A 12,362-nucleotide genomic window follows, 5' to 3' on the forward strand; every position below is an offset into this window, starting at 1 on the left:
TTTGTGCAAGCACCATACTGACTTGATGAATGTAGCTTTGTAGTATAGTCTAAAGTCAGACAGGTTGATTCTTCCAGTTCTGTTCTTCTTTCTCAAGATTGCTTTGGCTATTCACGGTTTTTTTTTTTTTTTTTTTTTTTTTGTATTTCCATACAAACTGTGAAATTATTTGTTCTAGTTCTGTGAAAAATACCATTGGTAGCTTGACAGGGATTGCATCAAATCTATAGATCGCTTTGGGTAGTATACTCATTTTCATTATATTGATTCTTCTGATACATGAACAAGGTATGTTCCTCCATCTATTTGTGTCCTCTTTGATTTCTTTCATCAGTTTTATAGTTTTCTATATATAGGTCTTTTGTTTCTTTAGGTAGATTTATTCCTGAGTATTTTATTTTTTTCGTTACAATGGTGAATGGAATTGTTTCCTTAATATCTCTTTCTGTTTTCTCATTGTTAGTGTATAGGAATGCAAGGCATATTGGTGTGTTAGTTTTATATCCTGCAACTTTACTATATTCATTGATTAGCTCTAGTAATTTTCTGGTGGTGTCTTTAGGGTTTTCTATGTAGAGGATCATGTCATCTACAAACAGTGCAAATTTTACTTTTTTCCAATCTGGATTCCCTTATTTCTTTTTCTTCTCTGATTGCTGTGGCTAAAACTTCCAAAATGATGTTGAATAGTAGTGGTGAGAGTGGGCACCCTTGTCCTGTTCCTGACTTTAGGGGGAATATTTTCAATTTTTCTCCATTGAGGATAATGTTTGCTGTGGGTTTATCATATATGGCTTTTATTATGTTGAGGTATGGTCCTTCTGTGCCTGCTTTCTGGAAGGTTTTATCATAAACGGATGTTGAATTTTGTCAGATGCTTTCTCTGCATCTATTGAGATAATCATATGGTTTTTATCTTTCAATTTGTTACTGTGGTGTATCACATTGGTTGATTTGCAAATATTGAAGAATCCTTGCATCCCTGGGATAAAGCCCACTTGGTCATGATGTATGATCTTTTTAATATGTTTTTGATTCTGTCTGCTATAATTCTGTTGAGGATTTTTGCATCTAGGTTCATCAGTGATATTGGCCTATAGTTTTCTTTTTTTTGTGGTATCTTTGTCAGGTTTTGGTATTAGGGTGATGGTGGCCTCGTAGAATGAGTTTGGAAGTTTACCTTCCTCTGCAATTTTCTGGAAGAGTTTGAGTAGGATAGGTGTTAGCTTTTCTCTAAATTTTTGGCAGAATTTACCTGTGAAGCCATCTGGTCCTGGGCTTTTGTTTGTCAGAAGATTTTTGACTATGGTTTTGATTTCCATGCTTGTGATGGGTCTGTTAAGATTTTCTATTTCTTCCTGGTTCAGTTTGGGAAAGTTATACTTTTCTAAGAATTTGTCCATTTCTTCCAAGTTGTCCATTTTATTGGCATACAGTTGCTAATATGATCCTTTGTATTTCTGTGTTGTCTGTTGTGATTTCTCCACTTTCATTTCTAATTTTGTTGATTTGATTCTTCTCCCTTTTTTCCTTGATGAGTCTGGCTAATGGCTTGTCTATTTTATTTATTTTCTCAGAGAACCAGCTTTTAGTTTTGTTGACATTTGCTATAGTCTCCTTTGTTTCTTTTTCATTTATTTCTGCCCTGATTTGTATGATTTCTTTCTTTCTACAAACCTGTGGTTCTTCATTTCTTCTTTTTTTAGTTGCTTTTGGTATAAAGTTAGGTTATCTATTTGATTTTTCTCTTGTTTCTTGAGGTAAGTTTGTATTGCTATGAACCTTCCCCTTAGCACTCCTTTTACTGAATCCCATAGGTTTTGGGTTGTCATGTTTTCATTTTCATTTGTTTCTATGCATATTTTGATTTCTTTTTTGGATTTCTTCTGTGATTTGTCAGTTATTCAGACACGTATTGTTTAGCCTCCATATATTTGTATTTTTAATAGTCTTTTTCCTATAGTTGACATTTAATCTTACCACATTGTGATCAGAAAAGTTGTTTGAAATAATTTCAATTTTTTTGAATTAACCAAGGCTAGATTTATGGCCGAGGATGTGATCTATCCTGGAGATGGTTCTGTGTGCACTTGAGAAAAAGGTGAAATTCATTGTTTTTGGGTGAAATGCCCAATAGATATCAATTAGGTCTAACTGCTATATTGTATCATTTAAAGTTTGTGTTTCCTTGCTAATTTTCTGTTTAGTTGATCTATCCATAGGTGTGAATGGGGTATTAAAGTCTCCCACTATTACTGTGTTACTGTTAATTTCCCCTTTCATACTTGTTAGCATTTGCCTTACATATTGCGGTGCTCCTATGTCGGGTGCATATATATTTATAATTGTTATTTCTTCTTCTTGGATTGATCTTTGATCATTATGTAATGTCCTTCTTTGTCTCTCTTCACGGCCTTTATTTCAAAGTCTATTTTATCTGATATGAGTATTGCTACTCCTGCTTTCTTTTGGTCTCCATTTGCATGAAATATCTTTTTCTAGCCCTTCAGTTTCAGTCTGTATGTGTCCCTTGGTTTGAGTTGGGTCTCTTGTAGACAGCATATATAGGGGTCTTGTTTTTGTATCCATTCAGCTAGTCTTTGTCTTTTGGTTGGGGCATTCAACCCATTTACATTTAAGGTAATTATTGATAAGTATGATCCCACTGCAATTTACTTTGTTGTTTTGGTTTCAAGTTGATAAACCTTTTCTGTATTTTCTGTCTAGAGAAGATCCTTTAGCATTTGTTGAAAATCTGGTTTGCATCCACCCTAGTTTTAACATGTCTCTTAAAGTGATATCAAGTCATATGGAGCCTCATAGCCAACATGTCCAAACTCTTATTCTTGACAGGACAGAAATGTCCCCAAAAGAATTCAAACTCTGTTAGCTGTGGTACATCTGCCTTACTTGATTTATCTAGACTTTTGGGAAAGCTACTCTATATCCTGTCTGTACCACCTCCCTCCTCCAGATACAATCAGTTCTTTTAGTATATTCCTTGTTAAGTGAAGGAATCCTTTCCAATTTGTCTTTAATTTACCTTTTTCTACTTCAAGAGATTATTCCCTTGGAGAATTGCTTAACTAAACATTATTGAATCAATGTTTCAGAGTTTATAGACATAAGAATGTGCCTTTTTGGGAGTCTTCATATTCCTAAAACAGAAGGAACTATTTACTTGTATTATAGATCTGCATGTCCCTTCTTCATCCTTCAAGTTATGCTCATTTTAATGTTTTCCTGCCCTGTTTAATTTGCATATTCATGATACTTTATTATATTTTTGATATGCTGACCACACATTAAGCTCCACAAGGAGGAAGATATATCATGACTCTTTGATATCATTATAGGTGTTTAATAAACATTTGAAGATGAATAATCAAAGCAAAAAATAATTAGAGGTGAAAAGAAGGGGAAGCACATTTTACAGGCTGGAAAGACGGCAAAGTATGAGAATATTTTATAGTTGTTAGAGATCCTCACAGGGTCCCTGTGCTGAACAAGGGGGAAGGATGGAGAAGATGGGGGTTGGAATTTAGTAATATAGGCACATGACACCATGACAATTATTTGAATGGAGAGTAATAGGATATATATATATTATTTCCTTTAGGAAGAAGTATGAATGTAAATTAAAAACACAAAATTGTATCCTTACAAATTAGTTATTTAAAAAATCACTTCTCTCCAAAAGCAATTAGTTTGTTTGCAGTTTTTGTTTCTCTGACTACATTTTTTAGAAGACCTCAGAGTTTCTGCACTTTCTGCCCATTCAGAACTTGTAAAAATGTGTCAAGTATTCTTCTAAAATTTCAAGGCAATAAAAATCCATTCTCCTCCCAAAATTTCTTTGTTCTTACTCCCAGTTATATCTGGTCCCATCACTTCATGGCAAATAGATGGGGAAACAATGGAAACAGTGAGCGACTTTATTTTGGGGGGTTCCAAAATCACTGCAGGTAGTTACTGAAGCCATGAAATTAAAAGATGCTTGGTCCTTGGAAGAAAAGCTATGACCAACCTAGATCACATATTAAAAAGCAGAGACATTACTTTACCAACAAGGTCAATGCCTTTGAACTGTGGTGTTGGAGAAGACTCTTGAGAGTCCCTTGGGGTTGCAAGGAGATCCAACCAGTCCATCCTAAAGGAAATCTGTTCTGAGTATTCATTGGAAGAACTAATGCTGAAGCTGACACTCCAATACTTTCACCACCTGATGCGAAGAACTGACTCCTTGGAAAAGATCCTGATGCTGGGAAAGATTGAAGGTGGGAGGAGAAGGGGACAGCAGAGGATGAGATGGTTGGATGGCAACACCAAATTGATGGACATGAGTTTGAGTAAACTCCAGGAGATGGTGATGGACAGGGAAGCCTGGCATCCTGCAGTCCACGGGGTCGCAAAGAGTCAGACACAACTGAGTGACTGAACTGATACTGATATCCTTAATTATTTCTCCTATCCTTTCTAATTCAACATTTTTACACTTAAATTATAAGATTGTATATGTTAATATATAGAGATTATTGCTTTACGGTAAATTTGTATTTGGATAAAGATAAAAATCCAAAACATTCCTATATACTGTTATAGATACATGCACCTATAGGAGATGTCAAAAACACATATGGGAAGAATGATACTAGCTATAGGATAATATTCAGCTCTGGGGCAATTCCGTGCATTCTTCAAACATTCCCAGCCATTTAAGCCAGTGTTCTAAAAATTTAGGGTCATAGAAAAGTCAGAAGGGTGTGTTTTAAACATGAAGATTCCTAGGCTTCAGAAACTTTGATGCAGCATGCCTGGGTTACAGTTGACAAATATGCACTTGAAAAAGAATCCCACAGGATGCAGTTGCAAGTGATACAGAGGACCATCCTAAACTGGAAGTACTGAACATGTGAAGCTGGCAGGTAGGTAGAGGAGATGGAAGCCTAGGTGAAAGGCTCAGGGCTAAGGCAGGATTGGCTGTCGTTAGTTTATAGACAGAGTTCATGCCTCGGAAGTGGTTGGGAGTATCTAAGGGAGGGTGCAGAGAGAAGAGTGGTGGTCCAAGGATAGAAAGACAAAGTGCAAGAGAGAGAAAGAGAAGAAATCTCCCAAGGAACAGCCAAGATACGGCCGGAGAGAGAGCACCATGATATTGAAGTGAAGATGGCAGAGTTCAACAAGGAGGGCATGCCCAGTAGGCCAAATGAAACAAAACCGGGAAAGGGAAAGACCTAAAAAATGTTCATTGTCTGTATAGTCTAACTCAGGCACTACAATGGTTGTTCTTGAAAGGTAGTGTTATCAATGTATTTCTAGGCATCTGATGTATTGTAAGTATTTGGTAAACTGAACTGAATAATCACGGGAGGCTGCCATATGAGTATTTTAAAGACCTCAACTATAGCTCAGTTCCATTAAGTAACTTCATTAGGAGAAACAAATGGTATATGGATGTAATCATCCACAGTGGAGAGTTAATTGTAACTAGGTCAATAAAACTCTTGTTTTTGTTTTGTTTTGAGCCATCTGCTAAGATATGGTAATGACATTTAAAAAACAGTACCCAACCTTTGTTTGTGTGTGATACTATTCTGGACAAGGTAATTTTACTAGTAATTTTACAAAATAAAGCTAAGACCTTTAAAATCTTTAAGCTGAGGTTTTTCCCTTATAAATGATCTTTCAAGCTCATTTATAGAAGTATATGTAGTCATGAGAAGGAAAAAACCACATTAAAGAAGGTAAATGACTCTAGAAATGCCCAAGTGCTGGTTGCTAGGACAACTGCTGGGGTTTATTGAATACAGAGCAAAAAAATCAATCAGAAATCACTGGAAGGCCTTGCACGGGTACGTAAAACATTTCTGCCTCATAATTGCAGGAAACTTCCTGCATCTGTGTACCACATGAAAAGGTGGTTTTGTGTCAGTTCTGTTTGTGTCAGTCGGTGGAATTCCAAGGAAAGTCACCTCCTTGATGTGTTCTCACCATTTTAATTCCCTTCCATAACATGACCTTCTCAACACCCAAGTAATTTATTATTACAGTGGTTAAAAAAAAAAAAATGTAGCCCGTTACCTGCCTCTTTTGTACCCATGTCACTTAATTCTTGGCTCCCAAGAATGGCTCCCAAGAATGGCTCCCATTCTTGGTTTCTTTGAATTAAACAGTTTTCAGGTTTATATATAGAAATCATTTACATCTGTGTAGCAGTTTCTTCCCCCGATGTGGTATATGCTTGACTCATCAAGAAAACACAAGGAGGGAGAGATGGTCTTAGGAAGCTACCCTGCCAACCTCTCCCAGATTTCCTTTCTCTCTCTCTCGGGGAATCTATTATTCTCTATTCCTAGCTTCCTGAGGTGCTAAGACGACTAAGAAAAGATTGCCAAGTTTTTCAGACTTTTAGTGGAAAACATTGTTAAGTTGATGGAATAGAGCAAAGCCCTATGGATGAAATAAAAGATCAAGGGTAGCCACGTGCAGCCAGACATCAGCTGTTATGACCTTCTCATGGCAGCTTCAAGAACTTAGTAGGAGGGTTCTTATGGTCATTGGGTGATAGCCTTTAGTCTAATGAGCTCACTAATCGCATAAGGAAATGGTCAGCCTCTCAGACTGGACTGTGCATAGTTCATTTATGAGATGACCAAGTAACATTAACCAAGTAACAGATGACCTATTGAGATCTCTGCTTCTCTAATCTGTGCTACACACTCCCCACAGATTAATCCCAAAGTGCCCCCTTCAGAACAGGGTTTTTCAAATTTTAGTGGGTTGAGGCACATTAGTGGATCCTAGCATATATTTAGTGAGTTGAAAACTTGAAAAATGATGAAAAATAATAGAAAAGAGGATAGCATCAGAACAAATCTCATCTAATAAGGGTAAATGTGTATTGTGAAACTTCCATTTCATTCTCTTTCTATGTAGGTATGCACTGGCTTGCTAGACTGGATACATTTCATACATTTCTGGTCCTGACCAGAGAGGTTAGAAAGCCAGACTCATCCCTGCTAAGAATTCCTCAGTGATCTCTCTTGTATACAAAAAAAATAAAAAAAGAAAGAAAAGAAACAATTCCAACTCCTTTACTCAAAGGCTGGAATTGTCCCCCAAATCCACTCTACTTCCATAACATTATGCTGGGTTCCAACTTTTTTACTCATTGTCCTCCCAGTGTTCTTCTCAGGATCCTTATTCCACTGTGCCCTTTATTCATAATGTTTCTTCTCAATGTTTCTTCTTAATGGTTTTCATATTCTACTCTCCTTTTTGGGACCATTCAAAACTTATCTTGTCATTTAACCATACGATTGCTAGTTCCTCTCATCACTCACCTCTTCCTAGCTGTTCTGCTCATTTCCATATATTCTCTCTCTGTTCCCTCTGCATTGCTCTTTATCCATCTCCCATTCCACTTCATTCCCAAACCTCCTGACGACAACCTGTGTCTGCCTCATTCCCTCTGTTGCTTTCCTCTTAGCATGCACCTCCAGCTTACCATATCCTCATTATCCTATTTTCTTGTTGTTTTATAATTCCTGCTCTCTTGTGTATATCTCTGGTATCCCCACTTGACTGAAAGCAACTTTAGCCTAGGAACTGTGGATCATAGTTTTTTGGTATCCCTTATAATGTCTGGCACAGTGCAGGATATATAGCACATGCTCAGTAAAAAAAGAAAAAACAAAAAACCTCGAATCAATAAATCAGTCATGGCCATTGCAGCCTCTCCTCTTACTCAGTGGCCTCTGCCATGCATAAGTCACCCCCCATGACCTCCTCCACATCCCCTCCCCACCCCATGAGGTGGGCTTGTATGCTGTGGGCCAGACTCAGGAGCAGATGCCTACATGTGGTTCCCATACCCACAGCTGCGCCCCAAGAGCCAGGCAACTAAGGAAGAAGAGATGAAATCGTTGCTCACACCTACACAAACAATGGATTTACAGCCCAGCAACTGGCTTTGTACACTCAGCACCTGCAGAATGTCTGAATGGACAATGAATGTTCCTGCAGCTGAGACAGGTCTAGCTTCAGCAGCTGTGGACTTTGTAGGCATGTACACATTGGATGTTGGACCAGGCCAAAGTCTGAGCTGCCCCCTTAGCACCCATAGTGGGTCCAGATCTATGATTACTGCAATCCTGGGACTGACCTCAGGGGATCTGTGCTGGTGGCTTGGTGAAAACAATGCTCAGGAAATATCCAGGTGGTTCAGTGGGTAAAGAATCTGCTTGCAGTGCAAGAGACACAGGTTTGATCCCTGGATTGGGAAGATCCCCTGGAGAAGGAAGTTGCAACCCACTACAGTTATTCTTGCCTGGAGAATCCCATGGACAGAGGAGACTAGTGGGCTACAGTCAAGGGGTTGCAAAGAGTTGGACATGACTGAAGTGACTTAGCACACACGCAAGAAACACCAGGGCAAACTGCTGGCATACAGATAGTTACGGTGGGAATGAGAGCACCGTCAATAACAGTATAATCTGAGATCCTGCACAACAGATCAAAGGTGACACAGCAGAGCACACCTACACATGAGTAGCTCAAGAGAAGGAGTACTCCATGGCTTCTGCCCCAGCAGGAGTGCTCCAATCTCACCTAACTCACATCACAGATCAGAAACACAGCTAAGAAACAGATCTGGGAGCTGCTACTCCAAGAACTAGGGAGTGGACCCTGCCCCTGACAGGGTAGTGACAACCACAGAACAAAAGGAAGGCCCTGCTCAATATCCAGTGCAGACTCTGGTCACCACAACATCCATCATACCTCCCATCAAGGGAATAACGGACCAGCATACACTGAAGGAAGAGGTGGCAGACATCTATACTAAAAGCTGCAAAAAAAAAAAAAACAACAACCCACACAGGCTACACAGAAATGTCCCTACATAAAAACAGCCCCCCAAGACACAATCTGAGGGTCTGCCATTTGAAAGAAGAACCCCCAGAGCATTTAACCTTGAAGACAAGCAGAGGTTGACGGCGGGAGCTCCACAGGGCTGAGGAAAACAGAGTCCATTCTTAGAGGGTACACACAAGGTCTCATATGCACTGGGACCAGAAAAAAGAAGTACATACATAGGAACCTGGGTTAGACCTACCTAGGGTCTTGGAGGGCCTCCTGGGAGGTGAGGGTTGGTTGTAGCTCACTGTGGGGGCAAGGAGACTGGTAGTAGAGACCCCAGGGAATGCTGGCCAGTGTGAGCTCTCTAGGAGGTCCCAGTTTTGGCACCAAGACCCAGTCCAACCCAGCAACCTACAGCCTCCAGTGCTGGAAAGCCTCAAGCCAAACAACAAAGTAGATAGGAATATAGTGTCACCCATTAGGAGACAGGCTGCCTAAAATTGCACTGAGCTCACAGCCACCTCAAATCACACCCCCTGACACTCCCTTGCCCACCAGAGGAACAAGACCCAGCTCCACTCACCAGGGGGCAGATGCCAGTCCCTCCCACCTGGACACCTACCTCACCCCAGGACCAGCCCCTCATCCACCAGAGGCCAGACACCAGAAGCAAGAGGAATTGTGATCCTGCAGTCTGTGGAAAGGAGACCACAAACACAGAAAGACAAAATGAGAAAACAAGAGAAATGTGTGCAGATGAAGCAACAAAATTAAAACCCAAAATAACAACCAAAGGAAGACAAGAAGATAGGCAATCTACCAGAAAAATAATTCAGAGTAATAATGGTAAATATGATTCAAAATCTCAGAAAAAGAATGGAGGCATAGACCAAGAAGATACCAGAAATGTTTTAAAAAGAGAAGATTTAAAGAACAAACAGAGGTGAACAACATAATACCTTAAAAAATACACTAGAAAGAATCAATAGAATAACTGAGGCAGAAGAACGGATAAGTGAGCTGGAAGATAGAATGTGGAAATCACTGCCACAGAACAGAATGGAGACAAAAGAATGAAAAGAAATGAGGACAGTTACAGAGACCTCTAGGGAGGGTGAGTGTGATGTACGTGTAACTGACTCACTTTGCTATACACCTGAAACTAACACATTGTAAATCAGCTCTACTGCAATAAAAATTATTATTGTAAAGATCAGTCCTGATCCCCTCCTTTGTACCAAAATTCTACCCTATTGACGCCAACATTTTTTCCCTAGATAGAATCTTTTACATTTGAATTGGCTTTTCCATTTCTCAAGTGTTTTCATATCTCTCATCGCAGTTGCTTTTATCTACAAAGACTTAATAAAGTAGGCATGAGTCATGATACTCATTCTTAAAAGATGAGGAGATTGAGTCTCAAAGAGGTTTGTAACTGTGACACACATTGCCACCAGTCTACTTAGAACCAAAATCTAATGCAACCTATTCTGTGCCTATTATCCACCCTCTTCCAATGGAAACTTGAAAGCAGTAAGCACATAGAATAATAATGTGCTCTCAGTGTAAAGTGTTGTATACAGAAGAAAAGCCCCCAAGAAATAGCAAACGAGGCATATCCTGTCTGTTTTATGCAATGAGAATCGGAACACCGTGTTCTAGATCCAAATGCTGGCTGTCTATTTTGCTTCTGTAATTGTGCTTGTATTCTAAGGATGCCACAGAAACGGGGAGAAAATCCATGTACTGCTAGTGGGTAATGTGTTGGCTTCCACTGTCGGGTTGACAATCTTTTCATTTAATTCATCTTAGCAATTAGCTGGGACTCTGTTCTGTGTTACAAGTAATTAACATGTTCTTTTTCTTGTTAATTTGATAATTTGTTTCTTACCAAGCTGTTCTCCTAAATGTTGGCCCCTCTCGGTTGAGATGACTCGCTCATCTTCCATGTCACATTTGTTCCCAACCAGGATAACCTGGGCATTATCCCATGAGTATGTTTTGATTTGAGTTGACCTAAAAAGAAAAAAGAAAAAAAAAGGCAAAAAACTGATCAGAGGAAAGTACAACAGCATAAAATGAAGGAGAAGAAATATATCCCACAGAGAGATGATGATAACAGCAAAAAATGAAGCCCAGATGCCTGACATTTAGAATTAATTAGTTCAGTGCAAGACTACCCTTCAGATACTCATTTGGGATCACATGAGTCAAAAATCAGGGGAACTGTGGTGTTGTATTTAGAATTCCTCTGTATTTGATGAGATTAATATTACTGCTGCTTCTTCCTTCTCTTCTACTCCACATTCCACAGTACTTTTATAACTGGAATGAGTGGCGAGTCATCCCAGTTTGCCCAAGATGTTCCCAGTTTTAGCAGTAAAAGTCCTTTGTCTCAAGAAACCCCTTAGTTCCAAGAAACCTGAGGTGGCTGGTCACTATTTACAGTCCATCACAGGAAAATCTCATTTTACCATGTTACAATCACAACTTAAAGAGCTAAGACAATTGGGTTAGGAAACATGGGGGCAATTATAATGTTAAAAAAACAGATTATAATAATATTCTCATGCTTACATTATTCAGAGAAAAATGCCAGGTTTGTTAATATCACAATTACAATGCAATGAGCTGGTGTTTTAAGTTTCAGAATAAGCTTCCAGTACGGATCATAAGGCTCATAACCAACTTTTGATTTCAATACTTAGATGGTAATTATAATAGTTAATATTTACAGGTACTGTTTTAAACTCTTTATGTATGTATGTTAACTTAATCCTTAGAGTAACTCAGTGGAGATACCATTATGATCTCCATTTTATAGTCGAGGAAAATGAGGCATAGAGAGGTTAAAAAATTTGCTCAAGACAACTCAGCTAGTAAAGCAGTAAATCTGGAAATCAAACCAAGGCAGCATAGTTCTTAAATATACGTCAGTACTACTCATTAAAAGTTTGAGAAGTTAAGTTCTAGTGTATTTGCTGTCATTTCAGAAAAGAAGCTGAAAGGAAGCCATGTTCTTTAATCCTCCCTTTTTATTGGCCACGTTCTTACTTGATAACAATTCAAGATAGGTGGGAAAGACACATCACCCAGTGGGTGGTCAGGAGAGAAATCGAAAACCTAAAAAAATGTTGAAAGTTTAATGAAGGGATTTGTAAAGTGTCCAAAAGAGAAGCTTGGTATGTTCTTACTAGCAACTGTCAAATCCTTCAGGATTTTTAAATAGAAAATGGTGGTGAACTGTTCTCAACTGAAGAGAGAATGAAAGCCAATAGCTTTAAACTGCAGCAGGAGAGCTTTCAATGAGATGTCATCACTATTTCTCCCTTCCAAGAAGAAAGGAGAGAGCTAAGAGGCAGACATGGTCTGATTTCAGAGTACTTCCCCAAACCAAGTACAAGTTTTCAAATAAGATTAAAATATCTGGTGAAAGATACCTCTGGTTCCATGTGAGCATCTCAAGGTGCAACATATTTTATCAGAAAAAGCCAGGGATAGGA

General features: G+C 38.9%; 1 protein-coding gene across 2 annotated transcripts in view; it reads right to left on the reverse strand.

Annotated features, from left to right (window-relative positions):
• The window catches only part of RAB3C (RAB3C, member RAS oncogene family), a 277,405-nt gene that overhangs the window by 19,597 nt on the left and 245,446 nt on the right, over positions 1 to 12,362 (reverse strand). For both annotated transcript variants that reach the window (XM_043489090.1, XM_043489089.1), the window contains exon 4: positions 10,751 to 10,875. In XM_043489090.1, the coding sequence (XP_043345025.1) occupies positions 10,751 to 10,875 (125 nt within the window). The remainder of the gene's footprint in view (positions 1 to 10,750; positions 10,876 to 12,362) is intronic.

The sequence above is a fragment of the Cervus canadensis genome, chromosome 16, assembly GCF_019320065.1.
Source record: "Cervus canadensis isolate Bull #8, Minnesota chromosome 16, ASM1932006v1, whole genome shotgun sequence".
NCBI lineage: Eukaryota > Metazoa > Chordata > Mammalia > Artiodactyla > Cervidae > Cervus > Cervus canadensis.